At 55.2% G+C, this 20548-nt stretch overlaps 7 protein-coding genes across 7 annotated transcripts; 5 read left to right on the top strand and 2 right to left on the bottom strand.

Annotated features, from left to right (window-relative positions):
* Positions 1–923: 923 nt before the first annotated feature.
* GLRG_02020 (uncharacterized protein) lies at positions 924–2489 on the top strand (the record flags this gene model as incomplete). The annotated part of the gene is made up of 1 exon (XM_008093354.1): positions 924–2489. One exon carries the CDS (start codon positions 924–926, stop codon positions 2487–2489), a length of 1566 nt encoding a protein of 521 aa, XP_008091545.1.
* A 1757-nt stretch (positions 2490–4246) lies between these two features.
* GLRG_02019 (uncharacterized protein) lies at positions 4247–5063 on the top strand (the record flags this gene model as incomplete). The annotated part of the gene is made up of 3 exons (XM_008093353.1): positions 4247–4466; positions 4655–4772; positions 4943–5063. 3 exons carry the CDS (start codon positions 4247–4249, stop codon positions 5061–5063), a joined length of 459 nt encoding a protein of 152 aa, XP_008091544.1.
* Positions 5064–6009: 946 nt separating this feature from the next.
* Positions 6010–6981, top strand: GLRG_02018 (uncharacterized protein; the record flags this gene model as incomplete). The annotated part of the gene is made up of 1 exon (XM_008093352.1): positions 6010–6981. One exon carries the CDS (start codon positions 6010–6012, stop codon positions 6979–6981), a length of 972 nt encoding a protein of 323 aa, XP_008091543.1.
* Positions 6982–9138: 2157 nt separating this feature from the next.
* GLRG_02017 (tubulin binding cofactor C) lies at positions 9139–10487 on the top strand (the record flags this gene model as incomplete). Its single annotated transcript, XM_008093351.1, has 4 exons — positions 9139–9250; positions 9311–9471; positions 9530–10228; positions 10287–10487. 4 exons carry the CDS (start codon positions 9139–9141, stop codon positions 10485–10487), a joined length of 1173 nt encoding a protein of 390 aa, XP_008091542.1.
* A 250-nt stretch (positions 10488–10737) lies between these two features.
* On the bottom strand, positions 10738–11178 carry GLRG_02016 (uncharacterized protein; the record flags this gene model as incomplete). The annotated part of the gene is made up of 1 exon (XM_008093350.1): positions 10738–11178. The coding sequence occupies one exon, from the start codon at positions 11176–11178 to the stop codon at positions 10738–10740; it is 441 nt and encodes a 146-aa protein (XP_008091541.1).
* An 802-nt stretch (positions 11179–11980) lies between these two features.
* Positions 11981–13920, top strand: GLRG_02015 (2,3-bisphosphoglycerate-independent phosphoglycerate mutase; the record flags this gene model as incomplete). The annotated part of the gene is made up of 4 exons (XM_008093349.1): positions 11981–12011; positions 12259–12611; positions 12681–13062; positions 13112–13920. 4 exons carry the CDS (start codon positions 11981–11983, stop codon positions 13918–13920), a joined length of 1575 nt encoding a protein of 524 aa, XP_008091540.1.
* A 1808-nt stretch (positions 13921–15728) lies between these two features.
* On the bottom strand, positions 15729–18705 carry GLRG_02014 (uncharacterized protein; the record flags this gene model as incomplete). The annotated part of the gene is made up of 2 exons (XM_008093348.1): positions 15729–18349; positions 18405–18705. 2 exons carry the CDS (start codon positions 18703–18705, stop codon positions 15729–15731), a joined length of 2922 nt encoding a protein of 973 aa, XP_008091539.1.
* Positions 18706–20548: the final 1843 nt, after the last annotated feature.

Here is a 20548-nt window from a genome sequence, read left to right as displayed (position 1 = left end):
TCCAATAACGAATTGTTCTGACAACAAAAGCACACCCACCTGCCACCGCGGCGTCCGTTCGCGTCCTGTGGTTATTATTGTTGTTGTTGTTGTTGTTGCTGCTGCTGGCCCCTCCACATTACTTGGCTTGTTTCGTTTGCGCCATGCAGTCGGGGAGGGAAAGTGACATATCGTGCGGCAGAGCTGCGTACCGCCCGCTTCTCATGCGGGTTGCCGACCACGCACTGGCCCCTCGGAGCAATTTTTTGCTTTTGGCCGGCTTACTTCCCTCTCTCGGGCAGCGACGCATGTAAGCAATCCGTAATGTCACAGTTCTCGGCCGGTTGACACGCGGCTATGATTCGGCAAGCCGCATGCAAAATGCTTTCCGGGCCCACCGATTGGAGCACACCTTTCTTTTCCGCATAAGCAGATGGATGATCTCTTCGGGAGGCATGCAAGGAGGGGCATGGGATGTCGAGGCTGTGGGGGGGACACTGACGCACACTAGCAAACATGATGGTGTCGTGTCTCCCAAATGCCCGGTCAGGTGGGGGGAAGGCCTTGAGTCTCTGCCAATGCCATCGACGAGGATAGCCCTACCAACGTCTCCCAATGTTGGTGCGTTGGATGCGATGATGGAGAAGGAAATATACTGCTCAGGTATGTTGGCCAAGAGAGATTGGTTGTCGTGGAGGTCCAAGACACCCTGTCTCGGTGTCTGTCGAGCTGGCTGACCGCCCCCTTTCCCCTCACCCCCCCCCCCCCCCCCCCTTTGACCGGTTGTCTGGCTGGATCGCATCAAGAAGTCTTGGGTATATATGAAAGACCTGCTGGCCAGTGGGCGGTCAGAGTTCACTCTTTTCTCACGGTTGAGCTGCTTTCCGAAAAGCAAATCGCTTCCTCTTTCGTCTGCTTTTCTGTTCACCAGGTCATCCTTTCCCATGTATTCTTTCATGCCACGCAGAAATGTCGAAGGGCCAGTATCCCACGCCAAGTGGCCGTCGACGGAGTCATTCCGCTCGCCGGCCTCGCCTTGGGAAGTAGATGATTCCACCGCCCAGACCGTTAGCAGACTCAACTGGGTCTTTGGTTTCCGACCCCCCACGGGATACGCAAAGTCGTCTCCCGGGGCCTCTCCCGATGACCTGTCGAGATACTCGCCAGAGCTGCCTCACCTACTCGCGGATCGGACTCCCGAGCTGCGACACGACACCCCTTCGGATGCAAGGACGCGGACGTCGTCCTTCGGGCCGGAGACGCCACCTACCAAGGCCGACTCGTACTTCTCGTCGGAGCCGCTCGTGCAACCCCTGACGCCGGTTCGAACTAGCAATTATCACTTGCGCTCCCGTTCAGACAGCTGTAGTCTACAGAGCTTTTACTCGGAAAGCCAGTACCGGATTGGTGCTGAATCAACAGCAGCCATTGGCCATGACGCCAAGCAGCATCCCTATCATGACCCGATGTCTCGATCTGGAGACATCTCCCCCAACAAACAATCCCGGGAGACGTCCTCGACGCACCAGAATTACGCCGTCGCTCTCACTCGCAACAACCGTGCAGTCACCCTCATCTTGACGGCAGGCAACCCAGCCCAGTCAGGACAGCCAAACATCACCTGCTACAGGCAAACCTCCCTCCCACTAGGCGGTCCCTTCGCCGAGTTTTTCAAGGCCTCCGAGGCACTAGCTCTGTTGCAGCACATGGTAAACGCATCGTCAATGTCGTATCAGCCCTTCTCCAAACGAGAGCGGTCCGAACTGCTGCTGCGAATGCGGACGTCTGACGAGGGCATGATCCTCGGCAACCCATGTTCCAACGCCCGCGCCTGGACAAGCTTCTTCTCCACAGAGCTCGCCGCCGGCAGGGCCTGGGAGGCGGGCACGGTTATCTTCCCGTGGAAAGTCCTGGAGAAGCTCATGAGCTCACTCAACGCTGAGTTCGCGCGGAAGAGGAAGATCCAAGCGCGTGCCGTTGTTAGGCGCGAGATGGACGAGCACCCGGGGGCCCGGGGCCCGCCCCCATTCCAACACGGCTACGGTCGCTCTCCCGACACGCGGCCCACGTCTCTTCTGCTCGCCTGCGATTCCTCAATATCATCAGCGCCCATGTCGGGAGCCGCCGGGAGCGACCGCTGCTCAGTATCCTCTGCCTCGCCCCCGCCGCCCGGCACGCCGACGGAGGTTCTTCCGCCTAAGCTCCAGCTCGTGTCAGAGCGGGCCAAGTCCCCACCGACGCAGCTCCGATGCAGACGCCAGAAATCGGAGCCGGTTCGGCCGCTAAGTCTGGCGCCGCCGCGGATCGCGCTGCTAAAGCCTAAGGCCTGCCGGCAGAGCCTGCGCGGTCTGCACTCTGCGTCAACGCCGGTTCGCCTCGAGTTTTACGACTCGATCCGGCAATGGCCGGCCAGCTCACACCGGGCGCAGGTGCGCCTGCCGCCGTGCTCACGGTTCCTGGAGATGGTAGAGAACCAGGAACCCAAGCCGCGCAACTCCATTGTCGTCTGAGGTGGAGTGCTCTCTTCGACGGAACAAATCGGGGCCTTCTGCTTATTCTTTTTTTTCTTTTTTTCTTTTGTATGCTTTTCTTTCTCTCCCCCTTTGCATGGGCAACGGTCTGGGTTGGTTAGATGACCTCCCTTTTAGGTAGACGCGTTTTGATGCTACAACATCAAGAGACTAGACGGGTCATGTCTGACATGTGCGCATTTGGGACGAACAGGTTACGAGAAACGGAATATGTGAACAAAGGAAATGATGGTACAACGACAACGCAGCACAGTTAGATGGCATTAGATACAGGCACAACCACGGCTCAGGAGGCAGGAGTGGTTGCTTGGGCTCGCTGGGCGATCAGCTGGGTAGATGGATGAATGATGGGAAGGTTCAGAACGACCGTTGAACGTGTTTATGATGATAACGTCTTAGGCGCTCACTATCATGTACAAACTGGCTTGACGTCAGGGCCTGCGAAAGCCGTGTAAACGCTTTCTGAGAATAGACTTACGCGAAGCGTATCATTATCCTGCATCCAGACTGGTGCTCACACGGCGTTGGGTCAATTGACAGCCGTCCGGGTCTGCGGCCCCGCACTCGAATGAGCCGCAGCACAGCTTGAACTGGTGAGTAATAGAACTGACCCGAAGGCATAAGTACGGCAAGTAGTAGCTGGAAACCCGGGCCAAGGCGCCTCGGTTCACGATGCCGAACCTGGGGCTATCGCTGTTAAGAGCCGGGGGTCCGCTGCGACGTTCGGCTATGCTATTACCTCTTCTATCATATGTAACTACGGTCTAGATATTAGTAGGGCCCAGACTCTCCCCCTTAAGAAGTAAGAGCGAGAACACAGCCTGTACGACAACGACGGGCTACGACTCGTTTAGCTGGCTTGTAATGTGAACACTCGGGACCAGTCCCATATCAACTGACGATGCGTTCCAGGAACCGTCCTCGTCTTTAACATTGGTCTAAACTTCTTTTATATTTCGTTATATCACGTGACCATCTACAGCCCAAATTAATCCTGCCTATACTGCCTGTATGGCAGCAGCAGCGACGGCTGTAGTGGCGGCAGCAGCAACTTCGCCGGCAATGCATTGTGGGTGTCTGTTGGCGATGGTGGATTTGCGGCAAAAAGGGCGTTTTTCGCATGGGTTATGGACTGTGGCGGTGGCGGTTGTGGCAGTACCTTCCAAAATAGGCTTAAATCACTGGCAGACTACCAAAAGCACACTGGCATTCTACCGGCAACCGTCTAGATGAGCTTCAAGTATGTTACCGCTGCCTTAAAAGGCGTGTCGGCCCCACCATCTGAACCAGTCCGTCGGGCAACTCCGAGAATAGAAGACGTACTGGTGACGCAGGGACCAGGTTCGTCGCATGTTAGGCTGATTTTTCTCTTCTTCATAAACTCAAAACGCCATTACTCATGCTCGTGTACGCTGTCGTGCTGAGTCTGTTGATTAGAGTTTGGCCGGTTATATTGCATCCCCGCCCCCTTTTTTGCGGCTTTCAAGATAGGAAACTCGGCCGGCCGATCGACCCGTGAGGCCGTCAGATATAAGTTCTAGTTAGCCCAAGTCTTGCGAGGGGAATGCTCCAAACATCGTAAAAAGCGTCGAACCAATTCACTCTAGTCACTCGCTCAAACCGCACCGTGTTCGAACCTTCAGACCACTCCACAGAAATCCAAGATATCCGGAAGACAGCCCATCACCTGAAGCGCCACGTATTCAAACGACAGCTGTGACAGAAAAGAAGAAACGATGATCCACTCGATCCAGACCCTTATTGTTCTCGCCGGCCTCGCCTCCGCCGAGCTCGCGCCGCGCCAAAGCACCACTGGGGTCGATATCACGGCGCTGAACAAAAACGTTTCTGCAACGTCGGGAACGGGCGCAGTCAGCGCGGCGGGAACACTGGCGCCGTTTGGCGCGATCGGGGTCGGGTGCGGGGTCAACTGGGCCGAGGGCCAGAGTTACGGAGGTGAGTTTGCCCCCCCTTTTCACTTTCCCCCTCGGAGTTTGGATTCGACGCCTCGATGGAGGAGGGGGTCAACCGCGCGTGCTACTCCATTCACGACACGGAAGCGATGGGTTTGGAGAGAGAGGGGGGTTTGAGGCGGCGGGAAATGCCAAAGAAGCGGATGGCTGACGCACGATTTACCATGATAGGCGGTTTGCAATCCGGCTCTGATTCCTTCGGCCTCGGTGGCGGATTCACCATCACCGAGGACACAATGAACATCGGCTTAGGGATCGGCATCAACGGTCCGCAAGGTCTAAATACCTCGTAAGCAAGACCCTCGTTCCGTGACATCTCAAAACGGGCTGTTTCCGTGCATCTGGGGCAGTGAAGGCGGGCATTACTTTTGCCCCTTTGAGCTCACGCGCCCCATAAACCGACGGGGGAGAAAACTCTTTGCCAGACAGCTGATTTGGCTAACTCGTGTTTCCTGCCAGGGTCACCTACCAGGCTTCGACCAACGGCACCGCGAGCATCATCTTCACATCGACAAAGGGGGTCACGTGCCAGGAGACGACGGTCGACGGTCTCAAGGGCTTCCAGTGTATCTCGCTGTAGGGAGCGAGCGACTATATCGGGCTGGCAGGGCATCTCCTCTGGTACTTTGGCGTACGGGCGTGCCATTTTCGGGCTAACCCCTAGGGATTTTCGATCGCTTCTAAGCCCAGAGCCGCTTTCATACGAGTAATGGCGATGATGGGGTCATTATTGGGTGAAGGATGTACGGAATGGGCTGGTGAATCGAAGCCTGTTGGTGTTGAATCCATTGATTCCATCGCAGTGACGTCAACCTTGTTGCATTTCAAGAAGAAAAGATTCGAGGTACTTCACTTGGCTTCAGACAGCGGCATGCTAGTGGGAGCTCCTACCCTGAGTGGTCCCTTGGTCGAGAGACAACAAGGTTGAAAACTCTTGTTAAAATTGCACTCCAATAAGTCTCATGAGACCCGTCATCAGACCAGATAATACGAATCAGGTTCACAAATACAATCGATGAAGCCGCAGCTGCTGTCTACCTATGTTAACGAGTAGGAACTCCACGCTCGATCAAACATTGGGATAATAGCCCGCCGCTTGTAATTCGAGAAAACCAACCGCCGATGGCCTTCGTTCAATTGCACCTTGAGGGTGTTGCTCACTTTTCTAGTCAGGCCGATGACTGCAAATCGAGTTCATCGTTATCGATTTCCATCCGAACCAGGGATCCGTCAACTCTAAACCCAGATCAGTATCGCAATCCATGGATTGCTGGGTGTCTTTTTTTTCTGTGGGATTCGTGCCTGGCTATCTCCGTTTACAATAATAGTCATTTGAAAAACCCTGTTTCTCCTCCATTCCCTACACTCCTCTTCTCAACCTGTGCATACACATTCATACCCAGTAAACCTGCTTCACCATCCATCCATACACATACCCAAATGCTTGCTTCGTTCGACAATCACAACAAACCCCAGTCAGTCCCCTCGTGGCAGTCGTGTTCATCACTACCCGCCAGCAGCACACCATGGACACTCAGAGCCCCCCAATCTCTATTGCTCGCACGGCATGCAAAGCAGGCAGCGCGAAGAGCGTATCCTGGGCCACTCCCACACTATCCCGCCTCGCGGGTAAGTTCTCTTACCACAAAACATCAAGTTCAGCACAGGCTGAGCCAGTCATCGAGTTCCAGCCAACTTTTCCTGCTCAGGGTTCACTCGCACATGGCCGCAGGCAACAAGAGGACGTCGAAACCTTGTCATTTGACGACAACGACTATGACCTAATTGACCGCAATGATGACCTCGTCCCAGAGGACGAGGGCGATGACAAATACGACCAGTGCGACTACGAAGGCGAGATGGACTCCTTCCAGGATGAGACTTTGAAAGCGGAGTCCGATGACTTGTTGGACTCGCTGGACGAACTGTTCTATTCAGTTGTCCCCAGACTCATCCTAACAACTCCCGAGGGCGAGACCATTACCGGCGACGATATCCCCGAGGGGGAAAAGTGCCACTACTCGAAGGAGTACCGCACCCTCCAACAGCGGTGGCTTGACAACCTCGCGGACAGCCTCGTCCCGGGCAACTGGAAAAGACTCCGCGATTGGAACCTCCCGGAGAAGACCCCCCGTGAGAGACACCGCGCCGAGGAGAAGAAGCGAAAACGCCAGAGGGAGAAGGCAGAGAGCCAGCGACGCCGCCGAGAGGCTGACGCGGCGGAGCGCGCGCGGGAGCTACAGAATGAGCAAGCGGGCCGGTACCTGGACGTAGAGAAGCGGCATCAGGGAGAGCAGTCGTGGACGTGGTACCCTGATGTCGACATTCGGAAGTTGGTTGAGAACTTGGTTGAGACGTTGCTTGAGAAGTTGATTGAGAAGATGGTTCGGAAGAACGAGGAGGCGGTGAGAAAGCTCCAGCAGTTCACTGACGAGTTGAGTGCGATAGAAGCTCGAGAGCGAGATAGACTGGAATCGTGGGGTCGCGTGCAAGCTTGATATTCGAGAGGCTCGACCTTGTTTCGGTCGTGCGGATGTCTGGCGGCGGATCGCCTGACGGGGTGCTGTGTTGATCTTCTCTTGGATTCTTCTCCTATGGTGCTTGCTCTGGGATAATGCTTGAGATACCCCAATGGAACGTTTGCTGTTTTCTCACCACACCATGGTTGATTGCCCTTGATGGCTCGTGATGTCCAAAACTATTCTGTGCCTCATCCACGCACGTTGACAGTGTGAGCCGTCCACATGCTGTGTGTGGTTTCGTCCCGAGCTGCATCCATACACGTGTAGGTAGCCGGTATCTTGTGCATCGACTGCATGCCCGGGCGTTAGGCCAAACAAGAGGACAGAGAGACGATGACGATGTGGAGATGGGCTCGCAGCATGCACCCCAAAACTCTAAAGGACGGACGTAAACTAGGTACCTGGTGTGCGGGAGGGAAGTCTAGACTAGGTAGGTGATCTCTAGCAAACCCTAGTAGACGGCTCAATTCGAACCAATAATTACCGTTTACCCCGAAGCTTCACCAGTCATCGGCTAACTAACTAACTAGGTAACCAACTACCTACCAGGGCTGCAAGGTAGCGGGATGAGGCGCTGTCCTTGTCGGATGTGTACTCTGTAGTCTTGCATCCTTGTCAACCGTGTGTAGCCAGGACAGTTGTTGTTAGCGTTGGGAAGTCCCCACAAGGCAGCGTCTCCATCCATTACTCCATCCCAAGATCTCTCAAGCCCAGTTTTACAATACACCCGGGCTGCATGAAAACGACGTCAGACATTGGCACGGGTTCCTCAGACCGACTGTCGCATATCGGTTCGCTCCGGTGCGGGGCAGGAGTCCGTCATTCGTCGTCCGTCCAAGCAAGCAAGCAAGCCAGACCCCTCCTTGAGTTTAGTGGATTTAGTTTGATGAAGTTGATGCCGCTGTCCCCGGGTGACGAGGGAGGTTCGGTTACGAGATTTCCCATGGTACTGTGTTTCTAGCTAGAAACCTTCCTCTACTGTGTTTACTTATAATGTGTTTTTTTTCCTGACTGTCTCGGACTGTGTAAACCTGTGCGGTGTTAAGAGGGATCGGATCGCCTTAGGTAAGCACCTCAGTCCCCAAGTGACGATGTGCATGTAGTGTAGGTACTGGTACGGTCCCACCAGCACATCACCACGGTGGTGTGGGAACCCTTAGGCGACAGTACCATGGAGCTCGATATTAGATAATAGAGAGAAGAAACAAAAACGGAAAGAGAGAAGCGCGGAAGTTGGCAGTTGAAGCCCCGGCTTGGAAAAACGTCTCCGCAGCCGTGCCGGCTCAGGGGTCCACAGCCCACTAGCGAGCGCTAAGAAAAATACACTAGGTACTAGGTATGTACGTACTCCGTACTCTCTAATCAAGTATACCTACTACCGCCTAGGTACGACATGACACTAATGACTGAACCGCTCTCTTGGCTTGGAGCCACGCGCCGACTGACACGACGACCCCGCCAACCTGCCATTTATTTGTTTGCTTCCTCCATTTTCTCCTTTGTCGATTCGGGAATAGCTGGTTCACCTGCAGCAGGAAACGCCCCGAGCACATGAATCCATCACCTTATCCTGCAGCCCTCCCACCCCTCATCGTCCGACTCGGTAGTTCGTTTCGCGCCAGAAAGTAAGCCTCGCTCTGCTCGCCCCTCCCTAGGTACCCGTACTTTGGACGAGACCGTGTGCACCCACCCCCCTCCTTCACGACGTCGTCCGGCCTGCCTTGGAGCCTCTCGACATCCCCGGATCTTCCATGTATTGTTCTTAGACCCCTCCCCACCAACCTACCTAGCGACGTCACTGAGCCAAGGCCTGCAACTGATCAGATTGTCATGAGTACCTAGCAATCGGAAAAGAAAAGTCGCGTGGTGTCCATCTGCAGCCATCCCCTTCTCTTAAAGACGGCTCATTTCGCCGCACTCATCAGGAAGAACACGCCACTTTCTTCCCTTCAACGTCTGTCTTGCACCGTTGAATTTAAATTGTTCTACCTACGCCAGGTAGGCTCTTTTGCTTTGAACCCCGAGCCCGAGCTTCCTGATCGTCCTATCACGTACCTCGTAAACCAGAGATATAAACCATAGTCTTCTTATATATATATATATATATATATATATCTGCACCCACGACCGACAATGGCGCCTGAAGTACTTCAGCATCTCGCCACAGGTGGAGGATCATTCCCGGTAACCAAGATGCAGGACCCCAAAGAGAAGTTTTACCGCCACTTCCAAGACGAGGTTGTCAGTATGTTCACCCAAGACCCGACTGAGTCGTCTGATGGTGTGCTGATCAGCCCCGCACTAGTCCTCCAGGAGCAGATCGACGGCATCGGCTCTATAGCCCAGGTCGGTGGTGAGAGGCAGGATGCCATTGATCACATTCTCGCCGGCATCTCGAACCTTTCCAACGAGGTCGCCGATGCCTCCGACTTTGTTCCGTCGTACGACCAGCGCAACTACGCTCAGGTGAGCTGGTCCACTCCACTCATCAGGAGACTACTCGTATTTTGACACCACTCCACAGGCTGTCAAGGCCCTCACAGACAAGCTGAATGAGACCACAACGAAGCTCGCACCCCGCTCACGCTTCCAGTTCAAGCCCCGCGCCGCGAACACTGTCACCAGCGACCTAGCCGCCCCCAAGAACGACCCGCGCCTGCTCGTGGGAAGCTCTCTCGCGGACCCCTTGCCCGCCTCCCGCGGTGGGCCCATCCTCGCCGCCGCTGCCGCCACCTCCCCGGGCGTGCAGGTCGAGAGCGATGGCCTTGGCGAGCTTCCGTCCTTCCCCAAGAACTACAACGAAGAGATGGCGCGGCCGAGCACCACCAAGGTGCGCAAGCCCAGCTTCTCCACCGCCAAGGATATTGCCATCTTCGGCCAGGAGGGCCTGCACATCATCCTCCCGTCGTCGGCGTCGCGGGCTACGTCGTCCGGGCGGCTGACGGACCTGAAGGGGTGCGTCGTCGACATGTCCCTGACGCTGTCTGGCACCACCTCGTTCGCGAACCTGGCGCTCAAGAACATTGACAAGAGTCTGATCGTCGCCGGCAACGTCACTGGGCCAACGCATATTACCGGCGTTTCGAACAGTGTCATCGTCGTGTCCGCGCGGCAGGTGCGTATCCACGAGTGCAAGAACGTCGATATCTACCTGCACTGCTCGAGCCATCCTATCATCGAGGACTGCTCCAATATGCGCTTCGCGCCGCTGCCGGCCAGCTTTGTAAGTACACTGCCTGTGCGAAGAAACACCATCACACGGGTACTCATCCTTTGTGCAGCACACCCCCGAAGACCCTGGCAAGAACCAGTGGGATCAAGTTGATGATTTCAAGTGGCTCAAGTCGGAGCCTAGCCCGAACTGGAGTATCCTGCCCGAGGAGCAGAGGCTGGCCGACGAGATCTGGACAAAGGTTGTACCAGGCGAGCGTGGGAAGGACCTGCACGACATCCTCGAGGCTGTGGGTGTCTCGAAGCAGTGAGCCAGTCCAGTCACAGTCCTGGTGCCGTGGTCGGCCGTCTCCTTCGTTCAAGGTTCTAGTACGGAGTTTGGAAGGCGGCTCATATGGATTCGTGTATAATCAGGCGTAGAAGTTGGAGGGGGGGGGGCAGCGTCTCTCTTCTTTTGAAGTGAACATCATCATCGCAGTCGCATTTCGGGTATCATAAGAGTCATTCGGCAAAAAAACACGTCATCCCCTGATCACAGTTTCGTGAAGACCCATCCATCCATCATTCCGTCTCCATCTTATCGCCCGTTCCACCCTCCTCGTGACCAAACTTGACACCCGCGTCCCTCAACCGGTCCAGCACCTCGCGCTGCATCTTGATGCGCTCCTCGAGCTGCTTTATCTCTTCCTCCTGCTCGTCGATGGAGCGATCCATATCTGGGAGCTGGCGCATCTGCGTGCGGGCCCGCTGGAGCTTGTGCTTCAGCGCGTCGGTCTGGGCGGGCACATCCTTGAGGGACAGAGGGGCGTTGGGGCTGGCGCCGAGCGGGTTCGGGGTCGCGCCAGGGCCGGTACCAGCGGGCGTGGCGCCAGTGATGCCGCCGACGGAGCCGGAGTTCTGGATCGCGGTGCGCAACCGAGTGAGGATGCCTGTCAGCTCGGTGAGGGTGTCGAGGGCGTCCGGGGAGAGAGTGGAAGGGAGCTCGAGGGGGTGAGGGGGCATTTTGTTGAGGGGAGAAGAGCCGTGTGTGTTTCAAGCTGAAAATAGATCGAGGGAGAAAAGCTTGGCTTCGTGATTCTTCTCGATGGGAGGCGGACGGAGCGAGGAGGTTGGAGTTCGCAGAGGCTTCTTTCTCGGCCGAGGCTAAGTAGCTAGGTGCTATGCGCGGGTTGGATACGGACTTGAGGCGTCAAGAATTTATCAATGGCAGCTTTGCAAAGATGTCCAAGTCGTTGTTCAGCCTCACAGTACGTGCGCAGAGTCGTCGCAGTCGTTGGTTGAGCGGACGAAGCGTCAAAGTCAATTGGCGTGATGTTCAGCGTGTGGTACGGTTGTCAAACGGTTAAGAGCAGGGGGGGGAAGCTCCGCCGAGACATTTTGCGTGTTCGGCAGCTTCACGGGCGTTTTAGCGCGACAGCGATTGGTAGCTAAAAATTGTTGAAAGTCAACAGAGGGGCATCTAGGAGCCCACACCGTTTGGTTATACTGTCACACTGTATAACACGGCACTTTTGGCACATCTAGACAGTGCTATTTCGGCATGGTACCATACGGTTCTATTATCGGCGATCATGACATAACCCATTAACCCCCACCATAAACTAACACCGATAAAACCACCCAAGCCGGGAGCCCAGGTACATTGGCTGATTCACTCAAATCTCCTCAACCGGCAGAGACCTTCACCACCCGCCTCTAAAAACCCGGAAAATCACGCATATCCTAAACTAGAACCGTCCTCTTCTTCTTCCCATCCCTCCCCACCGTTCTGTAAAGAAATAGCACCAGATATACCTATTCCACCATGGCCCAGACCGAGCAGAAGGCCTGCCTGAGTACGTCCAAAGATCTCCCTCCAGACCCTCCGTACCCCTCGTCGAAGCCCCGCGGTGATGGTGTTGGTGATGGCAGTGTCAGTGCCGAGGCTAGCCAGCAAGACCAAGAAGCTCCCGCAGGAGTCGCAGCTTCTCTACCTCAGCAAAAGAAGCCCAAATCCAAACCAGACTACATCCTCACCCTTGCCTACATCATCCTCTATCTCCAAGTCGGCTGGCTAATCTTGTGGATCTTGCGCTCCTACAGTCGTGATTGATGGCTGGGGTGTTCCCGGAGCCGACTCCCCCAAAGATGGCGACGCCATCACCAACGCGAAGACGCCCGTCATGGACGCCTTCGCCCAAAGCAAGACCGGATACTGCGAGCTCGAGGCCTCGTCCCTTGCCGTTGGCCTGCCCGAGGGTCTGATGGGCAACTCTGAGGTCGGCCACTTGAACATTGGCGCCGGTCGCGTTGTCTGGCAAGACGTCGTCCGCATCGACCAGACAATCAAGGAGGGCAAATTTGCCGAGAACGACGTGATCAAGAAGACCTTTGAGGGCGCCAGGGACGGCAACGGCAGACTGCACCTCTGCGGTCTCGTCTCCCACGGTGGTGTGGTGAGTCTTGCGCAACCCCAGGGCGAAAACCACCCCAACGATGCCAGAATCTGACATTCCACCTCGCAGCACGCCAAGCAGGTCCACCTCTACAACCTCCTCAAGGCGGCCAAGCAGTACGGCGTCCCCAAGGTCTACATCCATTTCTTCGGCGATGGCCGCGACGTGGACCCCAAGTCAGGTGCCGACTACATGGAGGAGCTCATCAAGACCGCCGGCGAGATCGGCACCGGTGAGATTGCGACTGTTGTCGGCCGTTACTACGCCATGGACCGTGACAAGAGATGGGAGAGAGTCCAAATTGCCCTCGACGGTATGATCAACGGCAAGGGCGAGGAGAGTTCTGACCCCGTCAAGACCGTCCGGGAGCGCTACGCCCGCGGTGGCGACAAGGACAAGGACGAGTTCCTCACCCCCATCATCGTCGGTGGCGACGAGCGCCGCATCAAGGGTACGTCTCGCTCTTCTGAATCTTTTGATCGTTTCTGACAGTGACTTAGATGACGACACCGTCTTCTTCTTCAACTACCGCTCCGACCGTGTCCGCCAGATTACTCAGCTCCTCGGCGACGTCGACCGCTCAGTTCTTCCCGACTTCAACTACCCTAAGATCAGGACCCTGGTCACCATGACCCAATACAAGGTTGACTACCCCTTCGAGGTCGCCTTCAAGCCCCAGCACATGGGCAACGTCCTCGCCGAGTGGCTCGGCAAGCAGGGCGTCGAGCAGGTCCACATCGCCGAGACGGAGAAGTACGCCCACGTCACCTTCTTCTTCAACGGCGGTGTCGAGAAGGTCTTCGCTCTCGAGACCCGTGACGAGAGCCAGGACCTTGTCCCCTCCAACAAGGCTGTCGCCACCTACGACAAGGCCCCTGAGATGTCGGCCGACGGCGTCGCCAACCAGGTCGCCAAGCGCCTGGGCGAGCAGAAGTTCCCCTTCGTCATGAACAACTTTGCGCCCCCCGACATGGTCGGCCACACTGGCGTGTACGAGGCCGCCATCGTCGGTGTCGAGGCCACTGACAAGGCTATCGGCAAGATCTACGATGCCTGCAAGAAGCAGAACTACATTCTCTTCATTACCGCCGATCACGGCAACGCCGAAGAGATGAAGTTCCCCGATGGCAAACCCAAGACCTCCCACACCACCAACAAGGTTCCCTTCATCATGGCTAACGCCCCCGAGGGCTGGAGCCTGAAGAAGGACGGTGGCGTTCTGGGTGACGTCGCTCCCACGGTCCTGGCCGCGATGGGCCTGCCCCAGCCCGAGGAGATGACCGGAACCAACTTGTTGACCAAGGCATAAAAAAGTCCAAATGGTTTTGGTCAAGACGAAGTTGCAGTTGCGGAGTTGTATGTATGTGTGTGCCTTTGGGAAGCGGGTTATCGGTAAAAGTTGAGAGCGTGTGGCGTGTGTGGTAAAGGGTTTATGATGATAATAGACAACCTATAGAAAATGAGAACACGCTTTGATGACACACCTTGGCGATAAACATTGCGATTATATAACGTAACCATGGCCAAAAGTCCTTGTCCACTTTCAAACAAGAATCTCCGTCGTACTCCAGCAGGAATTCGTGTTCTATTGCTCTAGGTTCCCGAATACAAGCCAAGTACGTCGCATCGCATCACATCAGTCCTGGGGATTCCGGGGCAGAGGCATCACCCATGAGAGCTGTCAGAATGAAGAAGGGGAAGAAAGAACTCGAAGGAAAGTCACTGGGGGGGGGGGGGGGGGGTTGTGCAGCCATGCCTCCAACTCAGGAACAAACAAGCTCATCCGAACTGCTATCAAAGCAACTTGTGGCATATAGGAAAAAGGGGGTACAACATGTTCAGTCTGATTGATACAAGTCCTTTTCATCCTGTGAACGAGTCAAACCAGCGAACGCGGTCGAATCTCGACGCCATGTAGCCTTAGGGCTTCGACAAGCATGGGAAGGCTTTTTTGGCTTTAAGCAAGCCGAGATCGATCCAACCAGCATCTGAAGCCGACCCGCCTGCTCGGACGGCTTGCTTGGCCAGGTAGCCTTGAGCAATATGCTGGTCGCGGACTAATCTGTTTTTTGGTCCATTCATCTCTCGAGGAACATCGTACTCTGCTTGCTCATGGCACAACGTGAGGTTCCACGTGCAGGTCCGGCCAATGAAAACCTCTTGCGTTCGTGTATCCGATCCGCCACGAGGCTCTGCAACGCTGCTCGTCGTCAGAGAGAGGGGGGACGAGAAAGTAGTGGTGGTGGTGGTGGTCGGTGGGAAGCACCCGGGGCCCACGCCAAAGGTTTGAGACGGACACGGGGATGCCTTGGCAAACTATTCCGGACCGGTTTGAGTACGCTCGAGTGCTTGTTCAAGCCGACCAAATCTCTCCGTAGATGCCTCGCTATCAACATGAGAGCTCGAACAGTCGGTATGAGATCAAGAACCTGGATGACGCCTACCTCCCCCCCTCTCCCCAAACGAAGGAAATGTCCGCGTTAAAAAGAAAAAAATGATATCGGAGACTTCTTCGTTGATACCGGATGGAGGTGCTGGTTACAATCTGTCATAAAAACAAAATTGCCGTCCAGACCAAGTTCACAATAAATATGGAAAACTTGGGAGCGCCATGCATGGCCTTACTACTAGTAGGGCGGTATGTGTAGAGAATGGTGAATGTCGGTACCTATGATGGTTACAGGTACAGACAAGGAAGGCACTCATTCGAACCAATGTATGGGCGGAAACGGGTATCGTTGTAAATTGTTGCAAAAAGAAAAAAGGGGAAAAGCTAAACTGCATCGCTATCCACAAACCCGCCTCATAGTACCATAAACTTCCGACCCTAGGCCCTCGAAAACTTATGTAATTTGTCTTCTCAATACTTTTTTCCACAACTCCTCCCGCTGTAAAGTGGCTACCGGTTTCCGTTTGTGCTGATGTACTTGAGCCAAACCAAAACAAAAAACAATAATATGCGGTTCTCGACCGTGGGATATCTCTTATGCAAATTCATCCCTGATGATGAACAAAAGTCAAGCGCCTTACAATGCACATCCATGCCATATTAACCAAGACTGCTTCCAAATCCAGCCGTCGTCCATGGCTGCCACTTCTCGCGGCTCCAGTTCAAATTCAACCGCTCTCCTCTAGGCTACTGCTGTAGCCACTCTCAGCTCCACCGGCAGTAGCAACCGAGCTGCCCGTGCCTACAAGAAGCTCAGCACTAAAACTCTTGCTACGGCTTCTAGCTGTTCCAGCGGCGGCGACAGCACTGCTACTGCTGGCGCGGTGAGCAGCACGAGGTAGGTTGGGTATAGCGAACCCATCGCTGCTGTGATCATCCACTTTAACCACCGGCTCATCTCCATCATCCGGCTCGACATCTTCCTCGTCTCCACTCGACATATCCACATCATCAGGATACTGGTTCTCGATTGTGGAGGGGTGACCCTGGACTCCGAAGCTTCCAACCAACGCCATCGGTTCGTCCTCTGGCTCCGAAACGTCTTCGACCGACGTACCAGAGGAATCACTGTCAAAAGAGAAGTACATACCCGGGGGAGGTAGAGGCGCAGGGTTCAGCTTTTCGATGGATCGGGACGTGTATTCGATGGTAACAGGGAGATGGCTCTTTGACTTGGGTTTGAGCAACCCAACCCGGGACGTGGATCCCAAGGGAGACGTGATTCTGTCGACGAGATTGGCAACGTCGTTGCGTTCGAGCCCAGAGGAGCTGGAAGAAGTCGCACTGATTTTGGGTCTTCTTGTGGTGGCGATGACCCGGAAGTGATCGTCTGGGATAACTCCGCCGAGGCCACATGCGTCCAAGCTGTTGGCGACAAGGTCTTGAGGCCGGTCGGACCATGGAAATTCGGCCTCAATATCCATGTCGCTATCATCAGAGCCCATTTCTGTCGCAACTGCCACGCTGGATGCCGTTTTGTCATCTGTCAGGGGGCGGTAGGCAAGCGCTGATCCCGACTGCGTGCGCTGCGGTCCAGGCCTTGAGTTTTGCGAGCTGGGCGACTGCTGTTCCTGCCCAGTAGAGGTCAAGTAGGAAGAAGGGGACAAGTCCCCAGGGTCGCCGGATAAGTCCATACAGAAGGGGGCGCCACTGTAATAGATAATGGCACCATCTAAGCGACGTCTCTTTCGAGGGGCCGATCCTGAGCCACTGTTTCCCCATCGCGACGCCCCATTGTTGCTGTCTTCGCCGGCACCCGAAGAGTTCGAGTCATCGAGAGACGTTTGCTCGGCCGATGATGACTGGTGGACAAATAGCGGCTTGTAGTGGAAGCTGTCGGCGGACGACATTTGCGGGTCAAATTTCGACTGATCCGATGAATTCGGGCCCGCGGAGGAAGGGTACAATCCACTCTTGGGTCCTTGGCGGCGTTTGCGTTTCTTCGTGTGTTCGTCATTCGCCGCATCTGACTCCTCTGAACGGCTGGTATGAGAGGTTTCCCCAGAGCTGTCGCTGCTGAACTTTGTTCCATCGGTGCCTCCGCGCCATCGGATTTTTCGACCATCAGATGAAAGCTGAAACTTGGTACTCTTTTCAGAGACAGCGCTGCGAATGTAGTCAGGTGCGACGTTGAGCATGTGCAACTGGGCCATGTTACAGAGGAGGTTTAGATAAACCCAGCCGTCAGCGTCAGGGGACACATCCTCGTATGTCGCGAGTCCGGTCAAATGGGGTGGAGCCAGGCCAAGATGGCGGATGTAGTCCATATTCGCGGATGGGTTCTGCTTCCGATCCGGATCGAGGTCCAGCGGCCGGGTGGGTCGCTGCTCCGGAAATGGTGGGTCTGGCGGTGACGTGCCAGCAACTGCGGAATTGCCGCCGGTGTCGAGTTGATCACCGTTAGAGGTAGATCCATTGTCTTTCGCTCGATTCTTCCCCTCTTCCGACCCCAGGATGCGTGCCTCTCGAGAAGGCTCAAAAAAGCCCGTAGGGACGTTGGATGGTCCGTGGGTCGTCGTTGTGTTCCCAGTCGCTGGTTCCACCATAATGGGAGCATAAGAAGCGATGTTCCCAGAAGATTTTGGCTGGTGCCGGCTCACACTCCGGCCACTAATCCTGCCTGTGAAGATTTGCTCCAACCGTCGAACGATTAGTTTCTTCTTGTCCTTGTCGGTCATGACCATGTGGCGTGGATACAACCCTTCGGGGATGTCTTTGAGATAGTTTTCCACCTTTTGTTCTGACGACTTGGCTCTTGAACTGGCGGACGGCCGTGCCAGCGAAGTCCCAGACGAGTTAGCACCGGTGGACATCGATGCATATGCAGAATCGACGGGTCGCGAGTGCGACCCTGACGTCGACGATGCATGCTTTGAAGCTGATCCTGATCCAGACTCCAGCCGGGCCTTGTGGCTACCTTTGTTCCGGCCCGAAGACGCCTCTGCACTGGGAGTGCTGCTTTCCAGGCCGGATGCGAAGTCGCGAAGGGTAATTTCCAACTCCCTCTTCTTGCGTTTCGGAAGCCCGTGGACCTTGATCTCAAACAGTCTGTCTTGCTTCATCATCTCGGGCCCTCTCTGCTTATACCGCTTCAACTCGTCCTTGAGCCTCTTTATTTCAACAGTTAAATCGTCAATAACACTCCGGTAATCATCGGCGCTACTACTGTGCGTAGCACTCGGCTTAAGAGTACCTCCTATGGAACGTTTAAGATGCGTGGGGTAGCTGGTGGGTTGCGTGTTGTCTTCATGAGAAGAATCGCTCTCTTTTTGAAAAAATGGGGGGTCAACTAGAAACAAAATCAGCGACCGTCACAAGAAAAACGCAGTTACTCGCTGCCTTACCATCGATCGCATTTGAGTACAAGACGGCAGGGTTCTCGTTACTTTGCTCGAACCATTTCTTGGGATCACTGGGTCCGGTGTTATGGCTCTCCCCAGATGAGTGCCGATGTGGTGATGATCCTGAGCTGGTTTCTGCCGCAGCAGCAGCGCGCTTCGATAATGCTTTCGCACTCGCTTCGTGGGCCAAACGGTGGTGGCGAAGGGTTATAGAGTTCTCGGGGGACGACCGGCGCGGTAACGGGTGGCCTTTCGGCGACGTCGGCGGCTGCGTACCATTGGATGGGTGCTGGGCGTCGGACATGATGGCGGCATGAAGATGCTGTCTGGCTACAGCAAGATAATCGGAATTGGGGCCGTACTCGCTACGTGGAGGGCGACGAGAACGGGACGGGGTTGTTGGACTGTCGGGTTGCGTAGTAGTCGCCGTCGTGTTGGTATTTCTCACGCTACAGTTAAAGGTGATGACGTGTGTTTAGCTCGAATGAACTGCTGGTAAGTTGAAAGCTAGTCAGCAACTGGCTTTGATAGCAATGTGAATGAGCTTTTGGATGTCGAGGTGGTAAGAGGCTGTATATGTCGAGGTAGGCATGAACTGTGATTGGCTGGAGCACCGATCGATCGATCGAACGTTGGGAGGCGCATATGACGAAAGGGTCGTTAAAAAACGGGTACTGTGAAGTGGTAGCACCTACAATGATAGGAAAACAATGCGCATCAGGCAATTCTAAACGGGGAATTCCAGCTGTCGATGAACTCGTCGTTTGTGCGATACAACAGGGCTTTGCAGGTGCGCCTGAAAGACTCGGTCGGATGGACAGCAGGCGGATGAGCCGCTAGGTTGATAGGAGGGGCCAGGCAAAGCAAGCAAGTCAAATGGTGCAGCCGCAACAAGGTCTCCTGGCCAGTTCAGTCCTCAGCAACAGGAGGAGAATCGAGGTCGGTTATTTCGCCGCAAGGTAGAATGGCCGGTTGTTGTGAAGTGGGCTATGTATGCGGTGGGGCTCACAGCCAAGAAATCGTCTCCGCAGTCCGAATGTGAGCGGAGATGAGCAAAAATCGACGATGATGGTACAGCCGGGTCAGTTAATGGCAAACAACGGCAAGGACGGTGACTGATATCCAAATGAGTTGCGCGACAACAATTCCGGCCTTGGAGTATGCTTTAAGCGAAGAGGCGAGGCGGGAGACGTTGCTACGTTGCGACGGTCGGCTCAGTTTGGGGGGGGTTTGCGGCGGGCGGGTCGTGGTGTTTTGCGTGTAGGGTATGGAGTTGTAGTCAGTCGGTTTGGACGGGTAGCAGTTGATGTGTCGGTAGGGAAGCGCCGACGAGCGGCAGGGGGGGGGATAGAAGAAGATCAATGCGACTTTTGTCGTTTTGTCGTTACTGTTGTAAAACCGTAAAATACTGACTAGCAAGAGGCGAAAAGGTAAGATTGGTGGTGGGAAGGAGGAATAGTAGATGTGGCCGGCGGTATGAGATGAGATGGGAACGGGTCTCCACGGCCCCCCCTCCTCCGGCCTCGAACAAAATCGAACACGACAGGGCCAATCTGTGTTGGGGCAAGAAGCAACAGCTCAGCGGAAAGCCGTAAAAGCTTTGAATCCGTCAGGATGGCACAGCACCCTTGGCCCAAGGGGGGAGTGCCTATTTGGGGGGGTGGAAGGAGGGAGGGAGGCAAGCGCACCGCCATACCCAGTCACACGGCTGATGTTCAGGGCTTCACTGTTGCAGTATACGATGCACAGTACAGAGTACGGATACAGACAGACAGTCTGGAGGAACTTCGACCTCGATCCAACCCAAGGGTTGCGAAACGTTTCGTAAGGTCAAGCCAGTTCCCCACGCGCAGGTGAGGCCCCACATCAGCTTGAAAGCTGCTTGGTCTGATCTTCAGGTCCTGGCAGGGTTCTGGGGATCGAAGTTGATCGAAGAGGGCTAGTGGACCGCCTCGTCGAATGGGCGTGCTTCTCTGCCAATGTCTCTGCCTAGGTAGGTAGTTAGGTGCCTTGGTATCCGTACCTACTAAAACCTTAGCACATGGTACGGTACGGATACTGTAGGTGGATAAAGGTGGGGGATGGGGGCGTGTGGTTAATAAATTCCGGGTGTGGCTGGTCGCCGACCTCTACGTACAGGAACGAGC

Source organism: Colletotrichum graminicola (genome assembly GCF_000149035.1).
Source record: "Colletotrichum graminicola M1.001 genomic scaffold supercont1.7, whole genome shotgun sequence".
Classification (NCBI taxonomy): Eukaryota; Fungi; Ascomycota; class Sordariomycetes; order Glomerellales; family Glomerellaceae; genus Colletotrichum; species Colletotrichum graminicola.
This window is presented reverse-complemented; position numbering and strand designations above follow the sequence as displayed.